Source organism: Gracilinanus agilis, chromosome 1, assembly GCF_016433145.1.
Source record: "Gracilinanus agilis isolate LMUSP501 chromosome 1, AgileGrace, whole genome shotgun sequence".
Taxonomy (NCBI): Eukaryota; Metazoa; Chordata; class Mammalia; order Didelphimorphia; family Didelphidae; genus Gracilinanus; species Gracilinanus agilis.
In genome coordinates, this window is record NC_058130.1 from 710833023 (window position 1) to 710859416 (window position 26394).

General features: G+C 45.3%; 1 protein-coding gene across 1 annotated transcript in view; it reads right to left on the reverse strand.

Annotated features, from left to right (window-relative positions):
- CACNA1A (calcium voltage-gated channel subunit alpha1 A) overlaps window positions 1-26394 on the reverse strand; it is a 143794-nt gene that overhangs the window by 81428 nt on the left and 35972 nt on the right. The window contains exons 12-22 of the mRNA XM_044685076.1: window positions 26029-26141; window positions 25557-25669; window positions 25148-25279; window positions 24772-24844; window positions 23049-23166; window positions 22386-22453; window positions 16020-16126; window positions 14544-15371; window positions 5655-6070; window positions 4656-4788; window positions 3593-3722 (exon numbers count right to left, since the gene is read on the reverse strand). Of these exons, the coding sequence (XP_044541011.1) occupies window positions 3593-3722; window positions 4656-4788; window positions 5655-6070; window positions 14544-15371; window positions 16020-16126; window positions 22386-22453; window positions 23049-23166; window positions 24772-24844; window positions 25148-25279; window positions 25557-25669; window positions 26029-26141 (2231 nt within the window). The remainder of the gene's footprint in view (window positions 1-3592; window positions 3723-4655; window positions 4789-5654; window positions 6071-14543; window positions 15372-16019; window positions 16127-22385; window positions 22454-23048; window positions 23167-24771; window positions 24845-25147; window positions 25280-25556; window positions 25670-26028; window positions 26142-26394) is intronic.

Genomic DNA, 26394 nt, shown 5'->3' on the forward strand with positions numbered 1-26394 from the left:
CACTGAGACATGCAGTTGGAAATATTGGTGATGCTGGCATGGAGCTTAGGACTAGACAGAGAACATAGCTGATAGGCTGTGTGCACAGGTATACTTGGAAGGGGTATTCTCACTGGCCCTTCTCTTTCTTTTCTTTTTTCTTAAAAACTCTTACTTTCTGTCTTATTAACAACTCTAAGACAGAAGGACAAAAGCTAGGCAAACAGGGTTAAATGATCTGCCCAAGGAGGAAGTGTCTGAGGTCAAATTTGAATCCAGGTCTTTCCAACTCCAGGCCTAGTGTGCCACCTACCTGCCCCTCCATTCCCTTTCTTTTAAAGACGAGCCAATGATATTGCTCAACCTGGGGGTGCCATAACAGTCTGAAAGTCATCCCTATTGAGACAGTTGAAACGAAGGGAATTCCCAAGAACACCAAGAGACAGGGTCTGGGGAAAGACGAGAAGACCCAGGGCAGAAACTTGAGGAACATAAATAATTAAGAGTAGAGACCTGGATGAAGATATGGCAAAGAGAAAAGAGGAGAGGCTGGAGAGGTAGGAGGGGAAGCAGAAGCAAGAGCTATCGTAAAAACTCGGGAAGAAGAGTGGCCTGGAGGAGGGAGTCTCCAGCTTCCAGTACTGCAAAGTATTCAAGAAGGAAGAGGCCAGTGGTTTTGGCACACAAGAGATCATTTGTCGCTTTGGATTTAGCAATTTCAGTTGAGAGATGAAATCAGAAGGCAGACTGCAAGGGGTCAAGAAGAGATAAAATAACGAAAACTTGCATTTGTTTAGCAGATGGTTAGTGTACCAGAAATGTTATTCGTGGAATGGAGGGAGAAGAGTCCAGAGGGTTTTATTTGGAGGCACATATGGGGAGTTTTTCCACAGCTGCAAAGATCCAGGTTTTTGTATTATGCTTTTTGTCTATTCTGGCATCCTCTAGGCTGCTGCTTTTTAGATCGAGGCAGGCAATTAGTGGGCAGGTGATCTGGGGAATGCTTTGGGAATCAGAAGATCCCAATCCTGTCCTAGTCAAAAACCAGCTCTGATCTCTCCCTGCCTCCTGGATGGGAGCAACCATCTCAGCAGTAGATAAATATATTGTTCAGCTGTTTTGGTCATGTCTGACTCTTGTTGACCCCATTTGGGATTTTCTTGGCAAAGATACTGGAGTGGTTTGCCATTTCCTTCTCTAGTTCATTTTACAGATGGGGAAACTGAGCCAAACAGGGTTAAGTGACTTGCCCAGGGTCACACAGCTAGGAAATATCTGAGGCTGGATTTAATCAGTTCTTCCTGATTCCAGGTCAGTGCTCTATCCATTGCATCATCTAGCTGCAAATTCCTCTCAGTTCATACCATATTAAGGATTAGAAGGGGCCTATAGGTGGAAAGCTCACCCAGTTCTCCTATAGTACCTTGGATGGACAGAGTGAGTCACTTGGACTCTGCCTGAATATTTCTAATTCCAGAGAATTTGCTATCTTACAAGGTAACACATTCTATTATTGGTCAGTGCTGATGATCAGGAATTTTTTCCTTAATCTGAGTCAAAATCCTCCTCCAGTAATTCTTCCCTAGTCCTCTCTACTCCCACTCCAGTGATCTTAGGTCAACCAGAACAAATATAATTCCTTCCAAGCCCTTCCCATATTTGAAGACCATTATCATGTGCTCTCCAAATCTTCTCTTCTTTGGCCAATACATTTACAGTTCCTAGAACTAGGGACCTTCAGAAATGGGAAGGGATGCTAGGTCATCTCGTCCAACTCTCTCATTTTACAGATCAGGCCAAAAGAGAGCAAATGACTTGCCCAAGGTCATACGGCAAGTGAATATTGGAATCCACGTTGAAAGCCAGGTCTTGAGACTGCAAATTCAGTGTTTTTTACCTTGGCCCACATTGCCTCCTGAACTATTCCTTCAGCTCTTTCCCATGTGATATGTCCGCCTCCCCCCCCCCCCCCATCCTGGTCCCCTCTGAGGTCCGAGACAAGTTTCTATTGTTGGGACCCGGCCCTCCTCAGCTCCAACCCCCAGAGGCTGGTTGTGGAAATGAGGAGCTAGAAAAAATGGAAGATGTGCCAGCTTGAGCTGTACGAGCCATTTTAGCACAGCCCTGATTTCTGGCTCCTTTAGGGAGTTGTGTTCTAATTATTTCTGTCAATCTCCCCCATGAGGTCCCAGCAGGCTCCAACCAGCCCTGGAGTAGAAGAAAGAAAATGCAAGGTAAGCTGCAGAGGGTGATTGTGCCAGCCTCTGATTTATGGGACTTGCCATGGCCTCGCTCCTAACCTACTTAAGAACTGCCTGTTTTCATAAAAGAAAGAGGAAACCTACCTTTGTCTCTGGGAGGGGGAGGCATTAGAGCAATAGGGGCAGGAGCTATTACCAGACTGACCTTTGGTGAGGCCCCAGTCCTCAGCCCCAAAGCAGCTTTCTTTTCCCAAAATTTGGAGCCATTTTTAGCCCTTGTTTCTGGGTTAAATAGTCATCTCCCCAGAGGCCATAAGTTATAAAGGTAAAGTCTGCAAGAATCAAAACTTGGCTGCTTGTGGGTATGAGTCCTAAAGAGAACTAACTTTCAAGAGCCTCTTGTCCATGGGTCCATGGCAGGATGTGCTGCACCTGTGTGGTGATGGGAAAATCCACACAGACTGACTCAGCTTCTCTCAGCCAGCAGCCAGCCCCACCTCTGCTCACCGAGATCATGGAGCAAACTTGGGCAAGGCCGCTGCACAGCAAAGCTCTGTGGGACGATTTCTCCAAGCACATCAGAAGCTTTTTGGAAGCAAGGTTTGGAGGGGCCACAAGATCCAACCAATTCAAATCCTGCCTGATGACTGACCTCCACAATATCCTCCTACAAGTGGTCACCAAGACTCTACATGCATACCCCCAAGGACAGGGATCTCACTCCCCCTTCATAAAGACTATTCCATTTTTTAAAACCCTTACCTTATGCTATTTAGAGTGGTGAGGGCTAGGCAATGGGGGTTAAGTGACTTGCCCAGGGTCACACAGCTAGGAAGTATCTGAAGCCAGATTTGAACCCAGGCCTGGCTTTCAAACCACTGAGCCACCCAGCTGCCTGTGCTCTGCTCCCCTTTCATTCTTAATCTATAGGCGCTATGATCTATCTATCCCCTTTGTATTCCAACTCAAATTAGTTCTCCAAAGCCAGACTCCAAAGCTCAAGACCATCACAGACAATTCCCAAATGGGTAGCTCTGCAGTGTGTTTAGTGATTGCTATTCAGGTAAGGCAAGTGTACACCCCAGCAGGAACTCACAGATGCCCTGCAAGACCATTAACCACAGGCCTGGTCCTTTGTTGTTTCCATTACGTGAGAAATGCCAGCTGGGGATGCAGGCCCTCGCTGCACTCGGGGGGGTGGGTCTTGGAGCTGGGCTTCCCAGAGGCAGAGGACTGGGTGTAGAGCCTCAGGGGGCCCTACGACATAATTAGTTTTCTGCCAGGACTTGGACATTCTGAACTAAAACTGATGTTCCAAAGAGACCAATGCTAATTTGGAAAACTAGCACACTGAAGAAGAGGAGAAGGCAGTGGAGGGCCGAGTACGAGGGGGGCCACAGGGAGCTGCTCACATTGTTCCTGGGGGCGTTGGGCTGCACGGGGTCTTCAGCTGCCAGGGCAATACTGCTCATGGCAATCACCATCAGGATGCACATCTCAAAGTATCGAAGGTTCAGGATGTAGTGGCACAGCCTGCGCAAGCTGGGAGGGAAGCAGACATGATAGGGATCCGTCAGGAGCCAGGGAAGCACAAACTTTTTGACCTCAGAGCCCAAAGTGCTGAAAACTAGAGATATTCAAAGTCATCCCAGATCCGCAGGATAATTCCACTTCTGTAGGCTCCTTGTGCCCCAGGCCCCCTAAGCACTTCAAATAAAATCGAACGACTGTCCACTGTCGAGCTGGTGTCCCTGGGACTATCCCTGCCCCAGAGGCAGAAGGCTCAGACCAAATAGGTAGAAGGAGAGCCCAGGCTAAGGAAGGAGGTCAAGCCATCTTTTGGAAGCCATAAGTCTCGGTCATTTTGGGAAGCATAGCTCTGGTTGCCATAACCTTCTCTCCCTCCTCCCTCTTTCCTCCCCCTTATCCCTGGGGATATCTGACTCTCAGTTTAAGAAATACTGCTCTAGCTTGATCTGCTGAGGCAACTTCTCTCCCCAAGTTCACAACTCTATTGAAAAACCACCTCTTCCAGGAAGTATGTCGTGCCCGAAAAGCTCAGAGGATGAGTGATGGTCTGCCAGAAGATCATGCTAGAGCTCAAAAGGGAATGATTTATTGACTAATGAATCCAACTCCTTCATTTTTTTAGGTAGGAAAAAAATACTGAAGCCCTGAACAGTTCAGAGACTTACTTAAGATTAGGACTAGGGTCTGAATATGGGTTTTCTGCCTCCAAACCTCATGTTCTTTCCATTAAATCAACAGCAATCCCTGCACCCCATCACGCTCCTGGAATTAAAACTCCTCCCCAATTATCATTAGATGGTAATCTATACCCATCTTGTCCTTGGCACACTGTTGAACTGACCTTCCCCACAAAGAGCTAGCCAGCTGCCCTGGTCATCCAGAGCCCAACAGAGTAGAAGCCCTGGTCCTGTCCCATCAAAGTCCTTTACTTTGGGCCATACTCACGGGTTAGTGGTGGATAGGATGAACATGGAACTGTAGGGGGGCATCGGCTTGGGGCCATCTTCTCCAGAGTCATCCTCTTCTTTCTTCTCTTCCTCCTTTTTTGGCAGTGGGTCTGGGTTGGCGTTTTTATTGACTATTGAGACAGATCAACACAAAGCCTCATGCACTGTTTATTTCCCAGGGTCTCTAGTCTCAGCTCATCTGGAGGCAGGACATTTGTATTGTCTTGCTGGCTTGCAGGGAGCAAGAGTAGCTGCTCGCTGCTATAAGGGATATTCAGAGCAGCATCTGGCAGCAGCCAGGTCACCTGCCCAGCTCTGTGGGCTGCCAGCTGTCCAGGAGGATCTTAGGATTTGCTGCTAGAGGGCCTATTAGAGGTAGTCACTTTACAGCTAGGGTTAGTGAAGGCCAGAGAGATCCAATCATTTTCTCAAGGTCATATCGAGTTGAGATTTAAACCTGGTTCTTCCAGTTCTAAATTCAGTGTTCCTTCCCCACTGAGCCACCCTGCCTCGCATGGATAATGCAATCTGAAAAGTCATCACCCCGAAGCACAGATTCTGCATCTGCTGGGATGGGAAGTTTGTTCTGGGAATGGATAACATCAGTGGTGTTCATTTCCAAACCTAAGGAAGATGGTGTTTGATTACTGTCTGATGCCAAGTAGTTTAACTCCAAGTAGTTTACTTTGCCCAAGTCGAAATTAAAACCTTATTTCATTTGGAATTTTTTTGGAGAGAGCTTGAAAAAGTAAAGTCCCCAAAATTCCCCATGCCTCCTCACATCACTGGGTTTACCATCTCCGCATGAAAAATGGGCAAAGGGGCAGGGGACGGGAGCACGGTAGAGCAACGTAAAGACGGTGGTAGCTACTGGGGAGGGAATGCGTAGCAGCTGGAACAGAATCAGACGAGTTCTGCTGCCCAGCCCTCCCCAGCAGGCTCTCGGTGTGCTATGGTTCTGGACTTCGTGGGAGAGGGGAGGAGGAGAGAGCCTTACCTTGGACAACGGTGTTGTTGACAGGTTGGGGAAAGGCGGGGGGGATGTCCACCGCCGTGTGCTCAGGCTTCTTGGCAGTCTTGGCTGGGTTGTTCTGGGTGCTGGGGTTGGTGACTATAAGGCTGTTCTCTGGGTTTTTGGGGGGCCCAGGGTTGGATGGGTTCCCAGCTGGCTGATTAGGTGGGGGCCGCATGGGTGGGGAGTTGGTATGATTACCCATCTGGGCTGGGCTCTGGGGTTGGAGAGCATGGATGGCGTTGTGAGGGTTGGTGGATTCTGTGGTGGCCAGCTTATTGTTCTTAATATTATCGATGTCTTCTGCCAATGGAGGTTCCTGACGTCCCATATCCTGCTGGATTGGCCGAGTGGTAGACAGGTTTGGGCCAGACACGGGAACTCCAGAACCTTGGTTCTCTCTGTGGCAGGCAGTCCAAAGGTGGGAAAAAAACAAAGAAACAACCAAATCCAAGTTAGGAAATACAACCAGAATCTTAGAAGGATGGCCCAAGAGTCAAGCTTCAAATATGCAGGTGTCACAACCTGATAGAAACAATTTAGTGGAGATCAATAGCCAGACTCAAAAATCTTTCACAAGCAGTAGGATCCTCAACAACCGTCTCAAGGGGACCAACCAAAGAATCAGGAATCTCTGAGGTCACCTCATCCAATTCCTCTCTGAATGAGAATGACCAAGAAGGGACTATCCATACTTTGCCTGGTGACTTCTTCCATGAAGAAGAGCCTACAACCAGCCAAAGGAGTTCATTCCACTTTTGGACAACTTCGTCTTGACCACTTCTGCTCACTGCTTCCAGTTCTGCCCTCTGGGGGCAAGCAGAACAAGTATCAAACTTTTCTCTGATAGCTCTAGAAATGTTCATTGATAGTTCTCTGGCCTGCCTTCTTGAGTGTTCTCTTACCTACACTAAACACCTCCAGCTCTTTTATCTCTTCTGAGTTGTGTAAGATGCTGAATTTGGATTTTATTTGGTGAGTGTGGTTTCTAGTTCCCTCACATCCTTGGATAGACTCCAGATGATCAAAGTCCTTCCTAATATTAATATGATCTTCCAAGTTGAACATAATACCACCTGACCAAAGCATGATGTCCTGGGGGGGTGATATTGACCCATAATGAGTTCCAAAGAGGTCACTCAAGAGAAGGATGTAGGGTCACGTATCAGAAATCTTATCTGACAACAGCTTGATTTGTTAACATGGCCTGATATCTTTCAGCCATCTACTAAACATACCGAGTCTATCATTCTTCCAATCCGCCAGGTTCATAACCTTGGCATCTGCCTCAGCTTTTCCTCTTCCTCATTCCATATATCCAATCAGCTGCCAAGTCCTGTCATTTCAGTTTCCACATTTTCCCCATCCAACCCCTTCTTCCTACCCAGATATCCACCACTTTAGTCCAGGTCCTCATCACGTCTCGTCTAGTCCACTGCAATGGTCTGCTAATTGTTCTTCCTGCCTCAGGTCTCTCCCTGCCACAGTTTGTACACAAAGATGCCTTAAGTGGAGCTCTGACCATGTTACTCCCTTACCCAATAAATCCTAGTGGCTCCCTATTGGCTGTAGGATCAAATATAAATTCCATTTGGCTTTTAAAGCCCTTCACAACTCAGTCCTGACCTATATTCCTAGGCTTGTCATGCCTCATTCTCCTTCCCCTACTCTAAGGTTCAAATCGGTCCTCTCTCTATTCCTCTTACACAGAACTCTGCCTCCTGTTTCCTCCTCTTTACACTGGCTGTTCTCTACTCCTATAATATTCACAAATCTCTCACTTCCTTCACAACAAGGTTTAATGGTCATCTTCTATACTATTCTTTTTTTTTTTTTAAGCAGCAGGTGGTTCAGTGGATAGGCCAGGAATCAGAAAGATCTGAGTTCAAATCAGATGTCTCAGATACTTTCTAGCTGTGTGTCCCCGGGCAAGTCACTTAGTTCCAATTTATCTCAGCTTGTCATCTGCAAAATGGGAACACACCAGAGAAGGAAATACACTTCAACATGTTTACTGAGAAAGCTTTGTCCATGGGGTCACATTGGGTTGTACATGACTAAAATTCCGTTTGGAATCTTCCCAACTTCTGGTGCTCTCCCTTCTTAACTGTCTTGTCTTTAACTGACTCATATTTCTTCTTCTTTTTTTACCTTCTATCTCAGTACTGATACTGTGTATTGGTTCCTAGGCAGAAGAGTGGTAAGGGCTAGGCAATGGGGGTTAGGTGACTTGTCCAGGGTCACACAGCGAGGAAATGTCTGAGGCTAGATTTGAACTCAAGAGTTCCTTTCTCTAAGCCTGGCTCTCCATCCATTGAGCCACCCCGATGCTCCTGTATTTATTTATTCTTTATGCACACACACACACACACACACACACACACACACACACACACACACACAAAAAAAAAAAAAGGATATCTCCTCCATTAGCTCCTTGGGAGGTGGGATTATTTAATTTTCAGCCTTTGCGTCTTTAGCACCAGGAACCTAGCATAGCACCTGGCATAGAGGAGGCCCTTGGTAAATGTCTGGTGGCTTACTTGATTCAGGGCTCCCCGAATCTATGCTAAGAGGTAAGGCTGCTCTCGTTCCTTGCACGATGGAGGCTTAGGGCGTGATGGTGACATTGACCCAGTTAGGCCTCATTTGGAGGCTCACTTACTGTAAAAGTCACTTTCAGGCAAGACAAGGCAGAAATGAATTCCTGTGTCCTAGAAAGGCAGAAACTAAGGTTTATCAAGAGCAGAGCCCTCTCAGGGCACTGGCAGCACTGGGGTCTTACTTGAGAACCTTACAGTCGGATGGCACAGCGGGTAGAGGGCTGGGACTGGAGGTGGGTTCAAATCTAACCTCCGACACTATTTCCCTTCTCTGTGACATTGGTAAGTCCCTTCATCTCAGTTTCCTTCACTAGAAAGCAGGGATACCAAGAGTGCCTGTGTCTCAGGGTCACTGTGAGCCTCCAATGAGGTCCTGCTTGTAAAGCGCTCGGCACAGTGCCTGGCACAGGGTAGGTGCTATAGAAATGTTCTGAGGATGATTATTACCTCCCACGGTCACTGGGAGGCTCAGATGAGATAGTATTTGTAAACTACTTAGCACAGTGTCTTTATTCAGTGCTTGGTCCATTCCTCGGCCTCACAGGCTTCCTAAAAGCCCCAGAAAAAAGCTGAGGCACGCAGTGCTCCCCAGAAAGGTCACAGCAGGGAAAGGGAAGACTCTATGTTCCTACAGTTGGGAGAAAGCAACACAATTGTACAATCCCTTAGCTTCCTAAAAGGCCAAAAGAGAAGGATGTCAGACCATGAAAATTGGTCTCTTTTGTTAGCCTTTCTTTGCCCTCTGCCTTTTTCTTTTTAAAAAAATAACCATATCTTCTATGAGAACTGATACTAAGGATTGCTTCCAGGGCAGAAGAGCAGTAAGGGCATGGCAGAGAGGGTTAAGTGACTTGCCCAGGGTCACACAGATAGGAAGTCTGAGGTCAGATTTGAACTCAGGACCTTCCATCTCTAGGCCTAACTCTCCATCCTAGCTGCCAGCCCTTGCCTGTGTTGTTTTTTTCCTGCACATCTACCTATTTCCATGTAAACTCTTATCCTTTCTATTATAAATAATAAGAGTGATGCTAGTATTTCTACAGTGTTTTAAGGTTTGCAAAGTATTTTACATATGTTCTCATTTGATCCTCTCAAAAACCCTGGGAAGTTGATGCTATTATCGCCCCCATTTCTTTTTTAAATCCTTACTTTCCATCTTAGAATCAATACCATGTATTGGTTCCAAGGCAGAAGAGCAGTAAGGGTTAAGCAATGGAAGTCAAGGGACTTGCCCAGGGTCACACAGCTAGGAAGTGTCTGAGGCCAGATTTGAACCTAGGACCTCCCGTCTCCAGGCCTGACTCTCAATCCACTGAGCTACCCAGCTGCCCCCTATTGCTCCCATTTTGAAGATGAGGAAACAGAGTCTGAGACGGATGCAGGGTCATATGGCTAGTGAACATCTGAGGCAGAATTTAAACTCAGGAGTACCTGACTCCAAGTCTAACGCACCTGCCTCAAGTTCTACCTAGCTGCATATATGGTCTCCAACTCAAAAGAAATCTTTCCAGGCCCACTAATGTAGGACACTGCGCTAGGTGGATGGTGGGGAGGAAGATAAATAGCTTCCAAAGCTCCCAGCTCTCAACATTACGCAGGGAGATTATGCATCCACAGAAATAGCTTTAACCATCAATGCAATTTAAGCATCAAGTGATTTAAGGACTTGAAGGATGGTAACATTTTGGCCGAGAGAGATTGAGGAGTGGAGCTAGCACATCCCAAACAGAGAGAATGGCATGCAAGGGGAGTTAAGGCAAATCCAGGCAATGGCGAGTGGTCCAATTAGACTGGAATGCAGAGAAGAGGGACATAAGACTATACAAGAAGGATAAATTGGGACTAGCTCATGAAGGATCATGAATTCCAGGCTCAGGACTTGACTTGGTAGGCAATGAAGAATGGCTAAAGTAGTAGAAAGAGCTGTATTCTATAAAGATGAAACTAGTAGCATATACCAGATTTAACTCGGAGAGAGTTAGAGGCAGGGATGTAATTAAAAGTAATTAAAAGGTTACCGAAGAGTCTAGACAAGAGATACCAAGAACCTGAACTAGGATGGGTAGCAATGAGAATGGAAAGGGAAGCCTAGGTGCAAGAGACATGGCATGGGTAGGTGCTCTGAGGCTCAGTGCCTGATTAGATGGTGAGGGAAGTTAGAGGATGGGAAAAGAAGGAACTTAAAAATAACTGATATTTTGGTTCTGGGTGTCAGGGAAATTGAAAGAGCAGGAAGTCAGGAGGAAGGCCAAGTTTTTAAGGGAAGATGATGAGCTTAGTTTTAGAATGATGAGTTTAAAATGATGAAGGGATAGCCAAGTAGAGTCTGTGGGTAGATGGAACTAGGGGACTCTCAGTAGAGAGACTGGATGTTCTCTTTGCTTTTGTTGCTCATTACTTCTTCATTATACTCATTACTCTTTCTCTCCATCTGCCTATCTCTCTATCTATCCATCTATCTCTCTATCTCCCTATCCATCTCTCTCTCTCTCTCTCTCTCTCTCTCTCTCTCTCTCTCTCTCTCTTCTATCTATCTATCTATCTATCTATCTATCTATCTATCTATCTATCTATCTATCTCCCTGTCTCTCTCTGTCTATCTCTCTCTCTATCCATCTATATCTCTCTCTATCTCTCTCTCTCTCTCTCTCTATCTATCTATCTATCTATCTATCTATCTATCTATCTATCATATATATCCCTTAAGTTGTTATAAATTAGACTAAAAGCCATGCTTATGCCTTATAGAAGTAAAGACTTCCTCAATGCTGCCTTATGGGAAGGATATGCTTTTGGATCCTCCAAGGTCATAACAGCATAACACTACCTCTGGAGACTCTGACTGGTATTGGAGGAAAGAACCTACTTAAGAGCAGAGAGGATTATTATTAGAAGGTTAGGGTTTTTTTGGCCGCACAAACTCACTAAACCATTTACTAAGACCAAAAATGGTCAGGAGCCAAAGCAAAGTTTTTTCACTTTCTTAATTTCTGTTCTATTTGAGCTTCCTTCCACAAAAGGATTAATATGGGAAAATGTTTTACATGATGGCACATGTAGAATTTGTATGAGATGGCTTACCATAACATCTCAAGGGGAGTGGGCAGTTGGGTGAGAGGGAGGGAGAGAATTTGAGCCTCATCATTCTTTGAAAAATGCTGGAAACTATTCTTACATGTAATTGGGGGGAAATAAAATAAAATTCAATACAAAAAAAGAAAGTAGTCATGAGTTTTATCAATGGAAAGCCCAATCACATCAATTCCTGAAATCCTGAAGTTGGTCTATTTAGGCAACTTTTAAATGTTTGCTATTTTTAATGTTAGAAGCTAGGTGGCGCCAGAGTCAGAAAAACTCAATTTTCTGAGTTCAAATCTAGCCACAGATATTTACTAGCTGTGTGACCCTGGGCAAGTCACTTAACCCTGTTTGCTTCAGTTTCCTCACTTGTAAAATGAGCTGGAGAAGGAAATGGCAAGCCACTACAATATCTTTGCCAAGAAAATCCAAACAAGTCATGAAGAGTTGGACATGATCAGAACGACTGAACAACAACATTTTAAATTTTAAAACAGAAGGCTATACCATTCTTTCAAATATAAATCAAGTTAACATTTGTACAACCCAGTGGAATTGCTTATTGGCTCTGGGAGGTGGGGAGGGAAGAGGGGAAGGAAAGAAAATGAATCATGTAAATGTGGAAAATTATCCTAAAAATAAATATATAAAAATCAAAACAAAATTAAAAAAATAAATATAAATCAACTACTTTATCCTTAGTAGCAATGATGCCTTTCACTCCTTATCCTAGAAATTATGGTGGGAAACATTTGGATGGAGGATAATGATAGTAGAATCAAAAGCAAGATGGTTATGGGGGTGTAACCAATTGTTATTGTTATCAGACCACCTGGACCGAGAGAAAGTAGAAGAGGAGTATGGAAAACCAACCACAAGCCCCACACAGAAGCATGATTTAATAGCTCAGATGGGGGCTTCAATTTATGTGGCCCAGTGGAGAGAGAGCACTGGACCCAGAGTCAGAAAGATCTGAGTTCAAGTCTAGCTTCAGACAGTTACTCATTGAGTGACCCTGGACAAGTCATTTAACTTATGTCTGCCTCATTTTCCTCAACTACTAAAGTGGAGATAATAGTAGCATCTAATTCCCAGGGTTGTTGTGACAATAAGATAAGATAATATTAGCAAAATGCTTTATCAACCTTAAAGTAGTATAACAGTGCTAGCTATTAATAATGATATATTATTACATATGTGTCATATATATATATATATATGTATATATATATATATATATATATATATATACCTAAATCATGGTGGTGAGGGGTGTGATTAGAGACAAGGGGACAGATGTTGGAGACATCGTGGAGGCAGAAACAGTAAGACCCAGTGCCATTAGGAGAGAGACAGAAAGGAGTTAAAGATGACTCTGAGGTTGGAAATCTGAATGACTAAAGGGAAGATGGGTCTGTTTTGGGGGAAAAGATCATGGAACGAGATCTGCATCTAGCCAGGCTTTCTGTCGCCCTGGTGGGGAAGGCAGGGTCATAGCTTGCTCTAGTCATGAGGCGAAATGGTGGGGGGACAAAAGATGGGGATACTGGAAGGGGGATGGATCTTCTCGGTGGCATCTGCGAAAATGCTGCCATGGGTACCTGTCAGTGGATGGATGAGGAGGCGCCAAGGCCTAGTTCAGAAAGTGGGAGATGAGGAACTTGGATAAAGGAGGGAGGTAGATTCGAGGAACCTTTGAGGATAAAGGTGTGTGTGCGACTGTTGGAGACACGCTTCCTGACTGGCTGTCATTGGAAAGACTGGCTGTGGCCTCCAATTTGGAAACCATCCTTCTGTTTTAGGCCCTGTGCTATTAAATGTTTATTTTTTATCAGTTTTACTCTATGGGTAAAGGCAAAAACAACACGCTTGTCCAGTCTGCAGAGGACCCAACGCTCAGAAGGACGGCTACCATGTTGGATGACAGAGATAAGATTCAAAGAAACCTAGAGAGGCAAAAATATTAGAGAAACTATAATGAGATGAGATTCACCAGGGATAAATGGGATGTCTCTTATGAGGGGGTTCAGGAAATCAACTTCCTGAAGACAAGATGGGGGAGGAGTGACTGGAGAGCAGTTCATTAGGAAAAAGATCTGGGGGATGCAGTGGACTGCAAGTTCAATATAACTTAAAAGAGCGATACAATATCCAGAAAAAAGCTAAACAATATGAATTTTTTTAAACCCTTATCTTCCATCTTAGAATCACTACTGTGTATTGGTTCTAAGGCAGAAGAGCCGTAAGGGGTAGGCAATGGGAGTCAAGTGACTTGCCCAGGGTCACACAGCCAGGAAGTGTCTGAGGCCAGATTTGAATTTAGGACCTCCCATCTCTAGGCCTGGCTTTCAATCCACTGAGCCACCTAGCTGCCCCCTAAATAATATGATTTTATTCTTCGTTAAGAAAGGCATAGTGTGCAGAACAAGAAAAGGGGGGTGGTGAGAGTTTCACAGCACTTGGCCCTGGTCAGACCATAAAACAGAGCACTGTGTTCAATTCTGTGCTCTAAGTTTAATAATTATGAAAATGATCATTAGCATTTATTAAGTGCCTACTGTGTGCCAGACACTGCGCTAAGCACTTTCTTTTTTAAAACTCTTACCTTGGGGGAAGCTGAGTGGCTCAATGGATGGAGAGCCAGACCTAGAGCCAGACCTCTTCTGTCTTAGAATTGATATTAGGACAAAAGATAAGGGTTTAAAAAAAAAAGAAAATGGTAGTAGAGTGCCGAGTACCCAGAAAGTGTCTCCTCCCTTCCTTTCCCCCATCAGATACGCAAACTTGATCCCATCACCCAGGCTACCCACAGGCCAAATGGCTCTGGAATTCTGGAGAGCCCAACAGTAGGAGGAGACATGGAGAGAGGCAGGGCTTCAAGTGGGGAGAAGCAGCAGAGCTCATTATTACCATAAACAAAGTCAATTTAAAACTCCCATGCCATAAAATGGGGAAAATGAAAACAGAGAGACTGATTTGATGTACAGATGGCTTACACTGGCAACATCAGGGCAGAAACAGCAAAAGAGGATGACAAAAGTCTCATCCCTCTTTTGGAGTGGAAGCTCCCAGAGATCACTGGGCATTCCCTGGGTCCAGGGAGCATCAGGTTAGCCCCCAAAGAGAGGACCTCTCAGGATACCGGGGATGCTCCTCCCTCTCTTGGCCCATCTCCGGAGTTCCCTTTACTTACTTCCTCCGCCGATGCCTCCTCTCCTTGTCATCCCTCTTGAGGTCATTGTCATACGTAGACTGAGCAGCATGCCGGTGTCGCCGCCGCCGGTCCCCGTCGGGGGGCTCGTTCTCCCCATCACCTCCACGGCTGGGCCGGCTCCCTTCTCGGTGTCGATACCGCCTCTCTGACTTGTTGCTGTCTTCGGTGCCCTCCTCGCCTGGCCGCCGGTGGGCCCGGTGTCTCCGAGGCTCCCGGTCACCCTCACCCGTCCGAGGAGAGCCGCTCCGGCTCTCTTTGCTGCCCCCCTGCCGGTGCTGATGCCTCCGATGGGGGTCCCCCATTTTGTTACGGTCTGGGTCTCCCTCCCTAAAGCCACGATCCTGGTTCCCATCACGGTCCTTGGGATGATACTCTGGCTCTCGTCCATAGGAGCCTTCGTGGTTCAGGTCAGCTTCTTTGCTGCTGCTCCTCTGCCTCCGGGGTTCCAGACCCCCCGAGTCCGCCCGCTCGTAGCCTCCTCGTGACCGATCATAGTAACGGGCCTGTTTCCTGAGGAAGTCTTCGGCACGCTGCTGGCTGAGCCGCTGATCCATGGAGGGGTCACTAGGTCTACTCTTGTTGGTGTTATTGTTGCGGTTTTCCTGTGGGTCCACGACTAGGGGTCTGTCCAGGTGAGTCTTAATGTCCGGTCTCATGTGTCGGCCATAGGAGACTTTCCACCTCTCCTCAGGCCCCAACTCGTTGTACAGAGCCTCCCGGCTAGCTAGCAGGTTCTGTTTCCGCATCTCGCTCGTCCTCTGCTCCCACACTGATTTGGAGGATTTTTGGTTTTTCTGCTGTTCTTTCCTGGAATGGAACCATGGGAGGACAGAATGAGAACCCTTCTCTGAGCAGGAAGGCTGCAGACTGTCCAGTTGGATGGGAGTCTTTCTTATTCTTAAAGTTTTCCAAAAAGTTTCTCCACTGCCCTTTCTCTCACCATCCTTGGCATACCCTGGTTCAAAGCTCTTGCCCTCCAAAACCCTTTCCCCCAGTCATCTTTGCTCGTTTAGGGAAATCCACTCCCACGGAGGCTCTTGCCTCACCACTCCCTTCCTGACACGAGTCAAAGTCTTTCCTAATCCTGACCTCCAACCCCCTAAGAAATGGCCGTTATTTTTCTTATCTGAAAATTTTTATTTAATTAATTGATTTAGAATATTTTTCCATGGTTCCATGAATCATGTTCTTTCCCTCCCCTCCTCCTGCCCCCTCCCATAGCCAATGAGCAATTCCACTGGGTTTTACGTGTGTCATTGATCAAGACCTATTTCCATATTAATATTTGCATTGGAGCGATAGAAATGGTCATTATTAATGAGATAATGGGCTCGGTTGCATGACAACAGCCAGCCATGGGGAGCAGCCTCATTCGTGCTCCAGTCCAGTGGGACTGAGATGGTCGGGCCCCAGGCAACAATATGGACAACCTCCCCCTGGACAGGAGGAACTTACATGGCTATGGACATGTTGGCTGCAGACAGAGGACTCACTTCTGCCACTTCCTTTGCTTTTTGTAAGGCAAGCTTCTGGTTGGCCGCTTCTTCCTCCTCTTGTTCATCCTAAAGGACACACATGTTCCCCATTCACAAACCACAGACAAAGGCCTGGGGTTCTGATCTCTGACCCTTGCACGGACTACAAACCCTCTGCCAGAATCTACTCCCATCATCCCCGAGCTGAGATCTGCCCTGGCCTCTGCTTTCAGTGCCCAAAGAGCAGCTGTTGCACCCGTAGCCAGACTTCCCTCCCTCTTCCTTCTTGATTTCCTGCCCCTCAGGTCTTGGAAGCTCCAAAGTCAAAACAGAGCCAGCCCCCCCTTGCATGGGGAGCAGAGCCCTCCCATCACCCTGCCTCCATGTGCACAGGACTCCACAGCCCACAGCATGCAGCGCTCACGATTTCCCATGCAGAGACAAGGAGAGAGCCCACTGGTCCACAGTAGCTCCACAGCCCTTGGCATGCAAGGCTCATAGTTCCCCATGCGGAGACACAGGGAGGAAGCTCACTGGTCCACAGTGGCTCCCCAGCCCATGCATGGCATGCAGTGAACAGAGCTCCCACACAAAGATACAAGGAGGGAGCCCATTGGTCCACAGGGGCATGGATGGAGCTTTCTCTTGGGGAAGGGGAGATAGAGAGGGAAGGGCAAGCCAGGTAAAGTTTCACTGCTGCCGGCCTTCCCCAAAGGGCTCGCCAGCTTGACAGACTCAGAGAGAAGGAAGTTGGAAAAGGGGGCGTAAAAAAGACATTAAAAAAATACATACATAAAAAGACGTTTTGGACTTTTAATCCATCTTCAGCCTCCATGCAGCCCCTTATTCGTAAAACAGAAAACAAAAAGAAAGAAAGAAATGGACAGAACAAACCCCACCAATAGAGTCATCATGCTACTCCAATGCATCTTCCTTAGCCAGACACAGCTCTTTATGATAAGGAAGCAAAGTTACCACCTAGGAGACAGCCGGACCAGGACATTCCTTGTCAACTACAACAAGGAGACTGAGAAGAACCAACCAGTCTTAGGCTAATGGGCTTCCTCCTTTCCCTCTGCATGGGACCTCTCTGGCTAGAAATCACAGCCCTACAATTCCTCAAATATTGTCCGAGGTCCCTGGAAAAGCACTGGGGGATCAAGGCCATGAGGTCAAAAGGAAGAGATCTTTAGCTTTAGGACCCCATTCCCAGGCCTTTTCGAAGCTGGGTGCCCTGTCTCCTGGAAGGTGAAGATTTCCCTCTTTTTTGGCCTGGTCTACAATATGGCTCATCTGAACATAGGAGTGATGGAAGCCGGCTCCGACTCCATTCATACCTGCATGAGTATGACTCTCTGGAACAACCCTGACAAATGGCTTTTGAGCTTGCAATTGAAGATCTCCAGTGGAGGGTAGGGAAGGGTGGGATGGAAAGACCCACCACACTCCCTTCTCCCTGTCCCTCCACTCTAGGCAGTCTGTTCCATTTTGGGTTATTTCTATTACTGGAAGAATTTTTCTCTTACCTTAAGCCTAAATCTGTTTTTCTACCTATCATTCCTAGTTCTGCCCTTTGGGATCAGCCAGAACAAACCTAATGCCTCTTGCACTTGACAATCCTTCCAATGTTTGAAGACAGTTATCATATCTTTCTCCTTTCTCCCACAGGTCTTTTCTTTTCCAAGCTAAACACCCCCAAGGGAGCTGTCCTCCTTGGAATCAGGCTTCCTAGCCTGAATATGCCATTTGTGTTCTCTACAAGAGTGGCAACGGGACTCTCGCAATGGAAACATCCGGTTCTAACTAACTTGGCAGAGGTGTAACTGCATCTAAATTTGGATCCAACTCCATAAACATTTGTGAGGTGCCTACTGTGTACCAGACATTGCGCTTGATGTTGGGGACAAAGACAAAAAATGAAACGGGCTGTCCTCAAGAAGCTTACATTCTCTTTTAAGGCACATCTGAAGTAAATACAAGCAACTTTGAGAAGGGAGTGAGAGCACTAAAAATCTAGAGGGAAAGCTACGCAGAGGACCTTGTATCTGAAGGAAGATAAGGATTCCGAGGCATTGGGGAGGTGGCCATATGCATGGAGGCAAGAGATAGCATTTGAAGCTCAGAGGACAATTAATAGTTTAATCTGGCTAGAATACAGATTCTGATGGTGGGGGTGTGTATATGGTGAGTTAAGAATGGAATAACCAGGAGGCAGCTAGGTGCATGAGTGGATTGAGAATGAGGCTTAGAGACAGAAGGTTTTGGGTTCAAATCTGGCTTCCTAGCTGTGTAACCCTGAGCAAGTCACTTAACTCTTTTTGCCTAGCTCTTACCACTCTTCTGACTTGGAACTAATACACAGTATTGATTCTAAGATGGAAGGCAAGAGTTTATAAAAATAAAATAAAATAAAAATGGAACAATGCTAGGAAGGTATCCCTAGATTGTGGATGATTTAAATGCCAGGCTGAGGAGTTTTAATTTTATTCTGGAAGCAAGAGGAAATCTTCAAAGGTTTAAGAAGAAGAGAGTGACATGATCAGACCCGAAGATTATTTTATGAACTGTGTGAAGGATGGGATGAAGAGGTGAAGCCCCTGCAAGCAGGAAGACCAATTAGGAGGCTATTAAAATCATCCAGGTAAGAGGTCATTAAGCTTTGAAATGGGGTGGTGGTCTTATGAGTACAAACAAGGGGAAAGGTAGGAGAGATGCCGTGATGGTAGAATGGATGAAATTTGGCAACTGATCTTTGTCATGCTTCCTAACAGTGGAGATGCCCTAAGTCTTCATTTTGGATCTTCTTCAGGCAACCTTGGTGATCTCATCCATTCCTATGGACTAAATTAATGTTTCTAAGTAGATGATTACCAGATCTATATATCTAGGTCGTGTGTCTCCTTCGAGGCCCAATTAAGCATCTTTAACTGCTTAATGTACATATAAAATTGGATGTCCTTGTAATTGTTATTTAGTCTTTTTCCAGCCATGTTTGACTCTTTGCCACCCCATTTGGGATTTTCTTGGCAAAAGTACTGGAGTGGTTTGCCATTTCCTTCTTCAGCTCATCTGACAGATAAGGAAACTGAGGCAAATAGGGTTAAGTGACTTGCCCAGTTGATAAGTGTCTGAGGCCAGATTTAAACTCATGAAGATAAGTCTTCTTGACTCCAGGCCTGGCACTCTATCCACTGCACTAACTAGCTGTCCTAGAATTATGTCCTATGGCATCTCAAACCCAATATATCTAAAATAGAACTTCTTATCTTTCCCCCCAAAACTTTTCCCTCTTCTAAATTTTCCTATTACTGTTGAGGGTATCACTATCTTCCTCATTTTCTTCTTCAATTCCTCATTCTTTTTCATCCCACATATCCAGTCAGGTGTGAGATCTTGTCATATTTTATCTTTACAACATCTCTCCTTTCTCTCATCCGGCCATAACCCTAGTTCAAGCCACCATAAACTTATCTCCTGCACAAGGCAATAGCCCTGCTTCAAGTCTCTCCCCACTCCAACTCACACTCCATTCAGCTGCAAAGTGATTTTCCTAAAGGATTAAGTTTGACTCTGTCATTCTCTTGTTTAATCAACATCAGTGGCTTCTTTTTATTTTCAGGATCAAACAGAAAATCCTTTGCTTGGCATTTAAGATTCTTTATCACCTGGGTCCCTCCTACCTTTCCAGATTTCTTATACTTGACTGCCTTTTATTCACTCAACAGAAGGGTGATACCAACCTATGTGTTTTTCCTTGGGTAGGACTCTTCATCTCTGACCTCTGGGCTTTTGTACCAGTTATCATCCCCAGTCCCTGGAGTACTCTGCCTCCTTGCCTCTGCCTCTTGTCCTCACTGGCTTGTTTCAAGACTCAGTTCAAATCATGCTTTCTGTAGGAGGCCTTTTTGGGTTCTTTTAGTCACATCTTCCTGTTTATGATTCCATTCCTTCTAGGCTCTATGGATCTTGTCTATATCTCTTCATTTATATGCAGTCTCCTCCATTAGTATGGAAGCTGCTTGAAGGTCTGGACCATTTTTTTAAAATCCCCACCCAGTGCCCGGCATATAGTAAGTACTCATTAAATGTTTATTGATGATTGACTGGATATGTTGGGGGAGAGAAAAGGGGAGAGTCAAGGACTCTTCAGCTTATGAATCCTTATGTAATTCTCCAAACAGAAAAAGGATGTTTGGAAGCGGAGTAGTCGAGGGCAAAAGAGAATGAGTTTCATTTTGGATATGCTGAGTTGGAGATCAATCAACATAGATTTATTGGATGACTGCTGAAAGTCTAGATAGTTGGTTACATCGATCTGGAGCTCTGGAGAGAGATTAGGGCAAAAAAAGATCTGAGAATCACTGGTGCCAATATAATAATTGAACCCACAGGAAAAAATAAGATCATCAAGGGAAAAAACGTAGAGAAAGAAGGGGAAAAGACCTAGCATGGAACCTTGGGGAACACTCATGCCTAGGCAACCAGAAATTGATAGGTCCAGCAAAAATATTAAGAAGCAATCAAATACATAGAAGCAATATCAAAGAAACCAAGAGAGGACAGACTAATCAGGAAGAGAGGTTTGGACAATGATGATGATGTTAAAAGTTGCAGAATATTCATAGGATACAGACTGAGAAAAGGCCACTAGATTTAGAAGGTAAGAGACTGGGTAATTTTTGAGAGCGCAGTTTTAGTGTAGTAGTAGGCTTGGAAGCCAAGTTGCAATGAGGTAGAGAAATGAGAAGCTAGTGGGGATGTGAAAACAACAGGTATGGATGACTGGGAGTTTAGCAGTGAAAAGAAGAGACAATGAATATACTAGCTTAATAGGCTGGTAGGAGAAAGTAAATTTTCTTTAAGATGGGGGAGCCCTGAGCCTCTCTGAAGATAATAGAAAAATTTTAGTAGTAGACAGAGACAGAGACAGAGAGATAGAGAAAGAGAGAGACAGAGAAAGAGATAAAGAGAGAGACAGAGAGACAAAGAGACAGAGAAAGAGAGAGACAGAGAGTCAGAGAGAGAAAGAGAACAAATGAGTGAATGGATACACTCCCAGAGAAAATGGGAGGGATGGGATCATAGAGGATTTGTCTTTGGCAAAGAGATGGCCTGCCCCCCCCCCTCTCACACACACATACACTCAGAATGAAATTAAGGGAAGAGGGATGGGGTAAAGATAATGGTGTGGAGAAGAGGAGAGAAGTTCACCATGGACAGACTACAGGGTCACCTGCTGGGAGGGAACATGTTGGAATAACCATTGTGAAAGTATGATAAAGAGTTTAAGAAAAACAAGACAGCTGTGTAGCTGAAAGAGCCCCTTTGAGTTGAGAAAAACATGAATTTGTGGAGAATCCAGTTAGTATGGATGCATGACTTTTCCCAGCAGCTTTTGGCAGCATAGAAAGAGGAGCAGAGAAGGCAGATGGTGGGGGCAGCCCAGGATTGAAGGGATTCAAAGGTGAAGGGCTGTGCATAATTGAATTGGTTAATTATCTAATTTACACTATGAAGTGAAGTGAGGCGAGAGCAGGGGTGATGTACTGGGAGTACAGGAGTTACTGGAAGGTTAGGAGATAGTAGCAAGGACAAAGAACAGGTTTAGAAGGAGGCAGAAGAAGGGCTGGACCACCTGACTGCCTCTTCCCAGGCACATATTTCTGGATCTTTGTATGAGCTCACGGGAATGACTCTTCCTACACTGAATCATCTCTTAGCAAATAGAGCTTCAAGTTTAGCAGTATAGACAGTCCTCTTCTTACATGCTGTCAAGCAGGTTTCTCTCTATTAGCCAAATGTGGTCAACTATCCCAAGAATCTTGACAGTGCCTTTCGCTCCTGACTAATGCTAGATTTGGAAATCGCTCCCCCTCCTTTGTTGGATATAGGGTAGACTCAGCTTAGAATCATCAGGCTAATAATCCCAGAACTTGTTTGATGACAATACAGGCCAGCCTCACTGGCTTCAAGGGGGGAACTCAAGTTTATTTCAAATACACCAAGTGTCTACCTCCCTTTAAGCCTCTAATCTATGGAGGTTGGGGTGGCTATGGCTTGCTGGTTTCTTAGCTGGGAACTTCCCAGCTGAGATAATATTTGTAAAGTACTTAGCACAGTGCCTAGCACACAGTAGGTACTTAATAAATACTTGTTTCCTTCTTTTCTTCCTTTCTCCCTTCTTTCCTTGAGATCTACAACAAACATTTTGATCTCGCACACTAAAAAGTTTTGGTGCTCTTCCAGGTCCCCCCCTTTCCCATGGGCTCCCCTTCCATTAGGCTGTCCTGATCAGGCATGAGCAGGTGGTAACTTTGCCAGAGAAACATTCTCCCACCGCCTCCACCTTAGTGAGCTCCTGGGCGTTGGCCAGGTTATCCACCGCGATAGCCAAGAACACATTCAAAAGGGTATCTGGGAAGCCAGGAGTCAAGGAAAGAGCTAGCTTTTATCAAAGAACAACAGTATCATGGAATCAAATCTTCAGATTTGGAAGGGACCTTAGGGGCCACTGAGTCCAACCCCTTCATTTTACAGATGAGGAAACTGAATCTAAGAGAGGCTTAAGGGTCACATGTCTTTAAGTTATCTGAGGAAGGACTTGAATTCAAGTCTTCCCGATTCTAAGCTCAGCAATCTATTCATTAATGATAATAATATTAATAGGTACCAACATTTACATGGTACTTTACAGTTGGCAAGTACTTGACATGTTTGATCTTCACAACAGTCCTCTAATGTAGGTCCTACTATTATTCCTGTTTTCCCCAGATGAAGAAACTGAGGCAAGCATGAGTTAAGCAACTTGCCCAAAGTTACACAGCTGGGAAGTACTCCAAGTCCAACACTCTATCCACTGCACCATATTTTGCCTCCTTTTGGCTAGCTTATGTATATATCCTTTCATATCCTCCAAGCCCCATAATAACCTGTACACAGAGACCCTCCCCATCACAAACTCCCCATTCCCTTTCTTTCTCTCCATATCATCAAGTCCTCCAAAGGATACAGTTCCCAAAGAGTGTCAGCACAATGAAATAGATGGAGGACACCATGCCCTGTTTGACGCCCCCTTGAGATTTGATCCCATCATACATCACCTCATTCCAGTCTTCTCCAGTCAAGATCTGAAAAAGTCAAAAAGGATCAAATCAGTGATGCCCTTCTCAACAACACGGCCTGAGAGAGCTTCTCTAAATACTCAGAAACTCAACTGTATTGGTGGGATAAGCAAATTCCCATCCTAAAGGCTAACTCTAGCTTCAGTTGCCATATGGTGAATACTACTCTGAATCCTGGCTCAAATTTTTCCTTGGAGAAAAAAGCCTCAAGAGTACTGAGCATGCCTGGGTTCAGGTCACTTTTCTTTTACCCTCACTTCCTAAGCCAAATTCCCAAGGTTACAGGATTTTCTGAGCTTCTTTTATTTTGGGGCCAGGAACTGGAAGTAAGGACCCTTGGATTCTAGTCAGGGGGTCATAGTAAATGTTTAACAATCAGCTTTCAAAAAATGTGCCCACAACATACTGTTAAGTTTAATCTGCATTATCACCATTTCTTAAATCTTGACAGTCCAACAAAACAATAGATCAAACCCTGATTTGAAGGGTTGCTAACTACTGAGATGGAAACACTCATACTAAAAATTTTAACAATGGGCTCAGCTGGTGCTAGAACATCCCTAGCTCTAGTTCTGTGTGATCTGAGGCAAGGGAGTTAGTTTCTCTAGGATTCAGGTTTCTCTGCTCTGAATACCAATCTTATCTTAGCTCCCCTACCTTCCTTCAAGACTCGGCTGAAATCTTACCTCCTACAGATCTTTTCTGGTCTGTCCAGCAGCTAGTGCCTTCCTTTTTCTGATGACCTTCCATCTACTCTATATAGAACCTGCATGCACCCAAATGTGTACTGGCCATCCTCCCCATTAGAATGGGCTCTCCCTTGAAGAAAGGGAGTTGTTTGGGGCTTTCCTGGGTATTCCAAGGACTTAGTATGGTCTCTGGCACATGATAAATGAATTCTCAATAAAAGCTTGTTGACTGACTTACTACTACTAACAACAGCAGGCACTTAGGCAGCACTTTAAAGGCTACAAAGAGCTTTTTATATATCAGCTTGTTGACTCTCATAACGACTCTGTGAAGTAAGCACTACAGGCAATGTTCTTCAGTTGTTTCAGTCGTGTCTGACTCATCATGACCCCATTTGGGGTTTTCTTGGCAAAAATCCTGGAGTGGTTTGCCATTTCCTTTTCCAGATCACTTGACAGAAGAGGAAACTGAGGTAAACAGGGGGAAGTGATTTGCCCAGGGTCACCTAACTGGTAAGTGTCTGAGGTCAGAATGGAAGCCATGAAGATGAATCTTTCTGATTATAAGGCAATCTACTCACTGTGCCATCTAGTTGCCCACTATACACATTATTACCCCTATTTCACAGATGAGGAAACTGACACTCCAAAAGGGAAAAGATTTGCTCAAGGAATCCCATCTGAATCAAGATTCAAATCCACGCCTCTCTGGACTCCCATGCTGTATCCTACCCCACCTGCCTATCTCCCCTTCATGTGGAATGCTCAGGCTTTTAAAAGATCCTTCACAACATTTTACCTCATCCTCAAAAACCTAGATACCCTTGCTATGTGATTAAAAAGCCATATCCACAATTATATTTAACAAATAGGTTTCCAGACATAATCAGGGTGGGCTGAGGGGGCAGGGCAGAAGCCATACCTGAAATACTGTCATTATTGCTGCTGGAAAAGTGTCAAAATTGGTAGGAGGCGTCCCATCATCAAAATTGAACCTGCACAAAACAAAACCCAAACCTAACATTGCTTCTGTGCCCTAAAGCTCCCCAAGGCTTTCCCCACCCATTCCCAGCACGGGGGCAAGTCACAGGAAGCAATGACACCAGATACCAGGATGGAAGAAAATTTTCAAAATGGCCCAAACAGGCAAGGGAGGCCGGGGGTGGGGGTGGGGGTGGAAGGGTGGCAGTTTTGCTCCAATGCGACATAATGGAACAAAGACAATTACAGGGCTTTGGAAAAGGGCAGAGTTGAGCAGGTGCTGCAGGGAGACAGATGTCAGGCTGCTGAGTACTTACTGGCCTCCGAAGAGCTGCATTCCCAAAAGGGCAAACACAACGATGAAAAGGAAGAGAAGGAATAACAAGCTGATGATGGATTTCATGGAGTTCAGGAGAGACACGACCAGGTTCCTGAGAGAAGCCCAGTATCTACCAACAGAGGATACAGTTACTGATGGTTACTCCTGGCCAGACCCACCAGGTAGGGGGAGGAATGGGGAAATGGCTCAAATGCCAGCTTCCTGCTATGTGCCACCCACCCTTCAGATCTGCAAACTTCAGTGGCCTTGCACTCCTTTACCCCTGTTTCCTGTCATGACTGGTGACTGACAAGGGTTTGTAGAGAGGCCAGTTGTTGAATCCCACTCTCCTTTCCTCCTATCTCCCACTTAGAATGCCAGGGGAATGGGGAACAGAGAGGACTTACTTTGTGACTTTGAAAATACGCAATAACCTGAGAGCTCGTAGCACACTGATCCCAAAAGATGTTCCAGGTTTCACCACAGCCCAGATCACCTCAAAAATGCTCCCGATGATAACCTGGAGCAAAAAGCAGCTGGTTGGACACCCAGTGACCCCGATCCCTCTATCTTCCCCCATTTTCCTATGCCCCTTAGTGATTTCCTAGTCCCTGACCACATAGTACCACTAAAAGACCACATCTTCTGTGGGACCAGCAAGGTCTGGAACAATGAATTCTCTTCATTACCTTTTTGTCTTCACATTATCAATCTAGATGTTACACTCTGAACTCTGAAGGATCAGTTTCTTACTACTGTCTGGGGAGGTGGAGCAGCTGGAATTTTCTCTCAGCCTGTCTCTTATTCCTCTATCTCTTATCCTTCTATCCCCAGCTGGTTCTAGGCAAGGCTGAACAGGTAACTCTCTCAAGCACTTACCCCACAGTCAAAGCAGTTGAAGGAGGAGTGGAAGTAAGGCCTCGTCCCAAGCCCATACATTTTTATAAACATTTCGGACATAAAGAGTCCTAAGAAAATGAATTCTGCATAGTCTGGAAGTGAAAGAGAGGGAATATGTAAAAAAATTAGTCTTTGGGGTCTCCAGGTAGCTCTTCCTCTAGAAGGAACCTAGGAAAAGGTTAATTTTACCCTAGGTCCCAATCATGGCTTTAGTTTAATGGCAGAGTAAAGGATAGTGGTGGAAACTTCATAGGCTTTTGGACTGGATGGTGGCTCATTGTGCAAATATCACGTCTGTCTATCTGTCTGTCCATCCTTCCTTCCTTCCTTTCCTTCCTTCCTTCC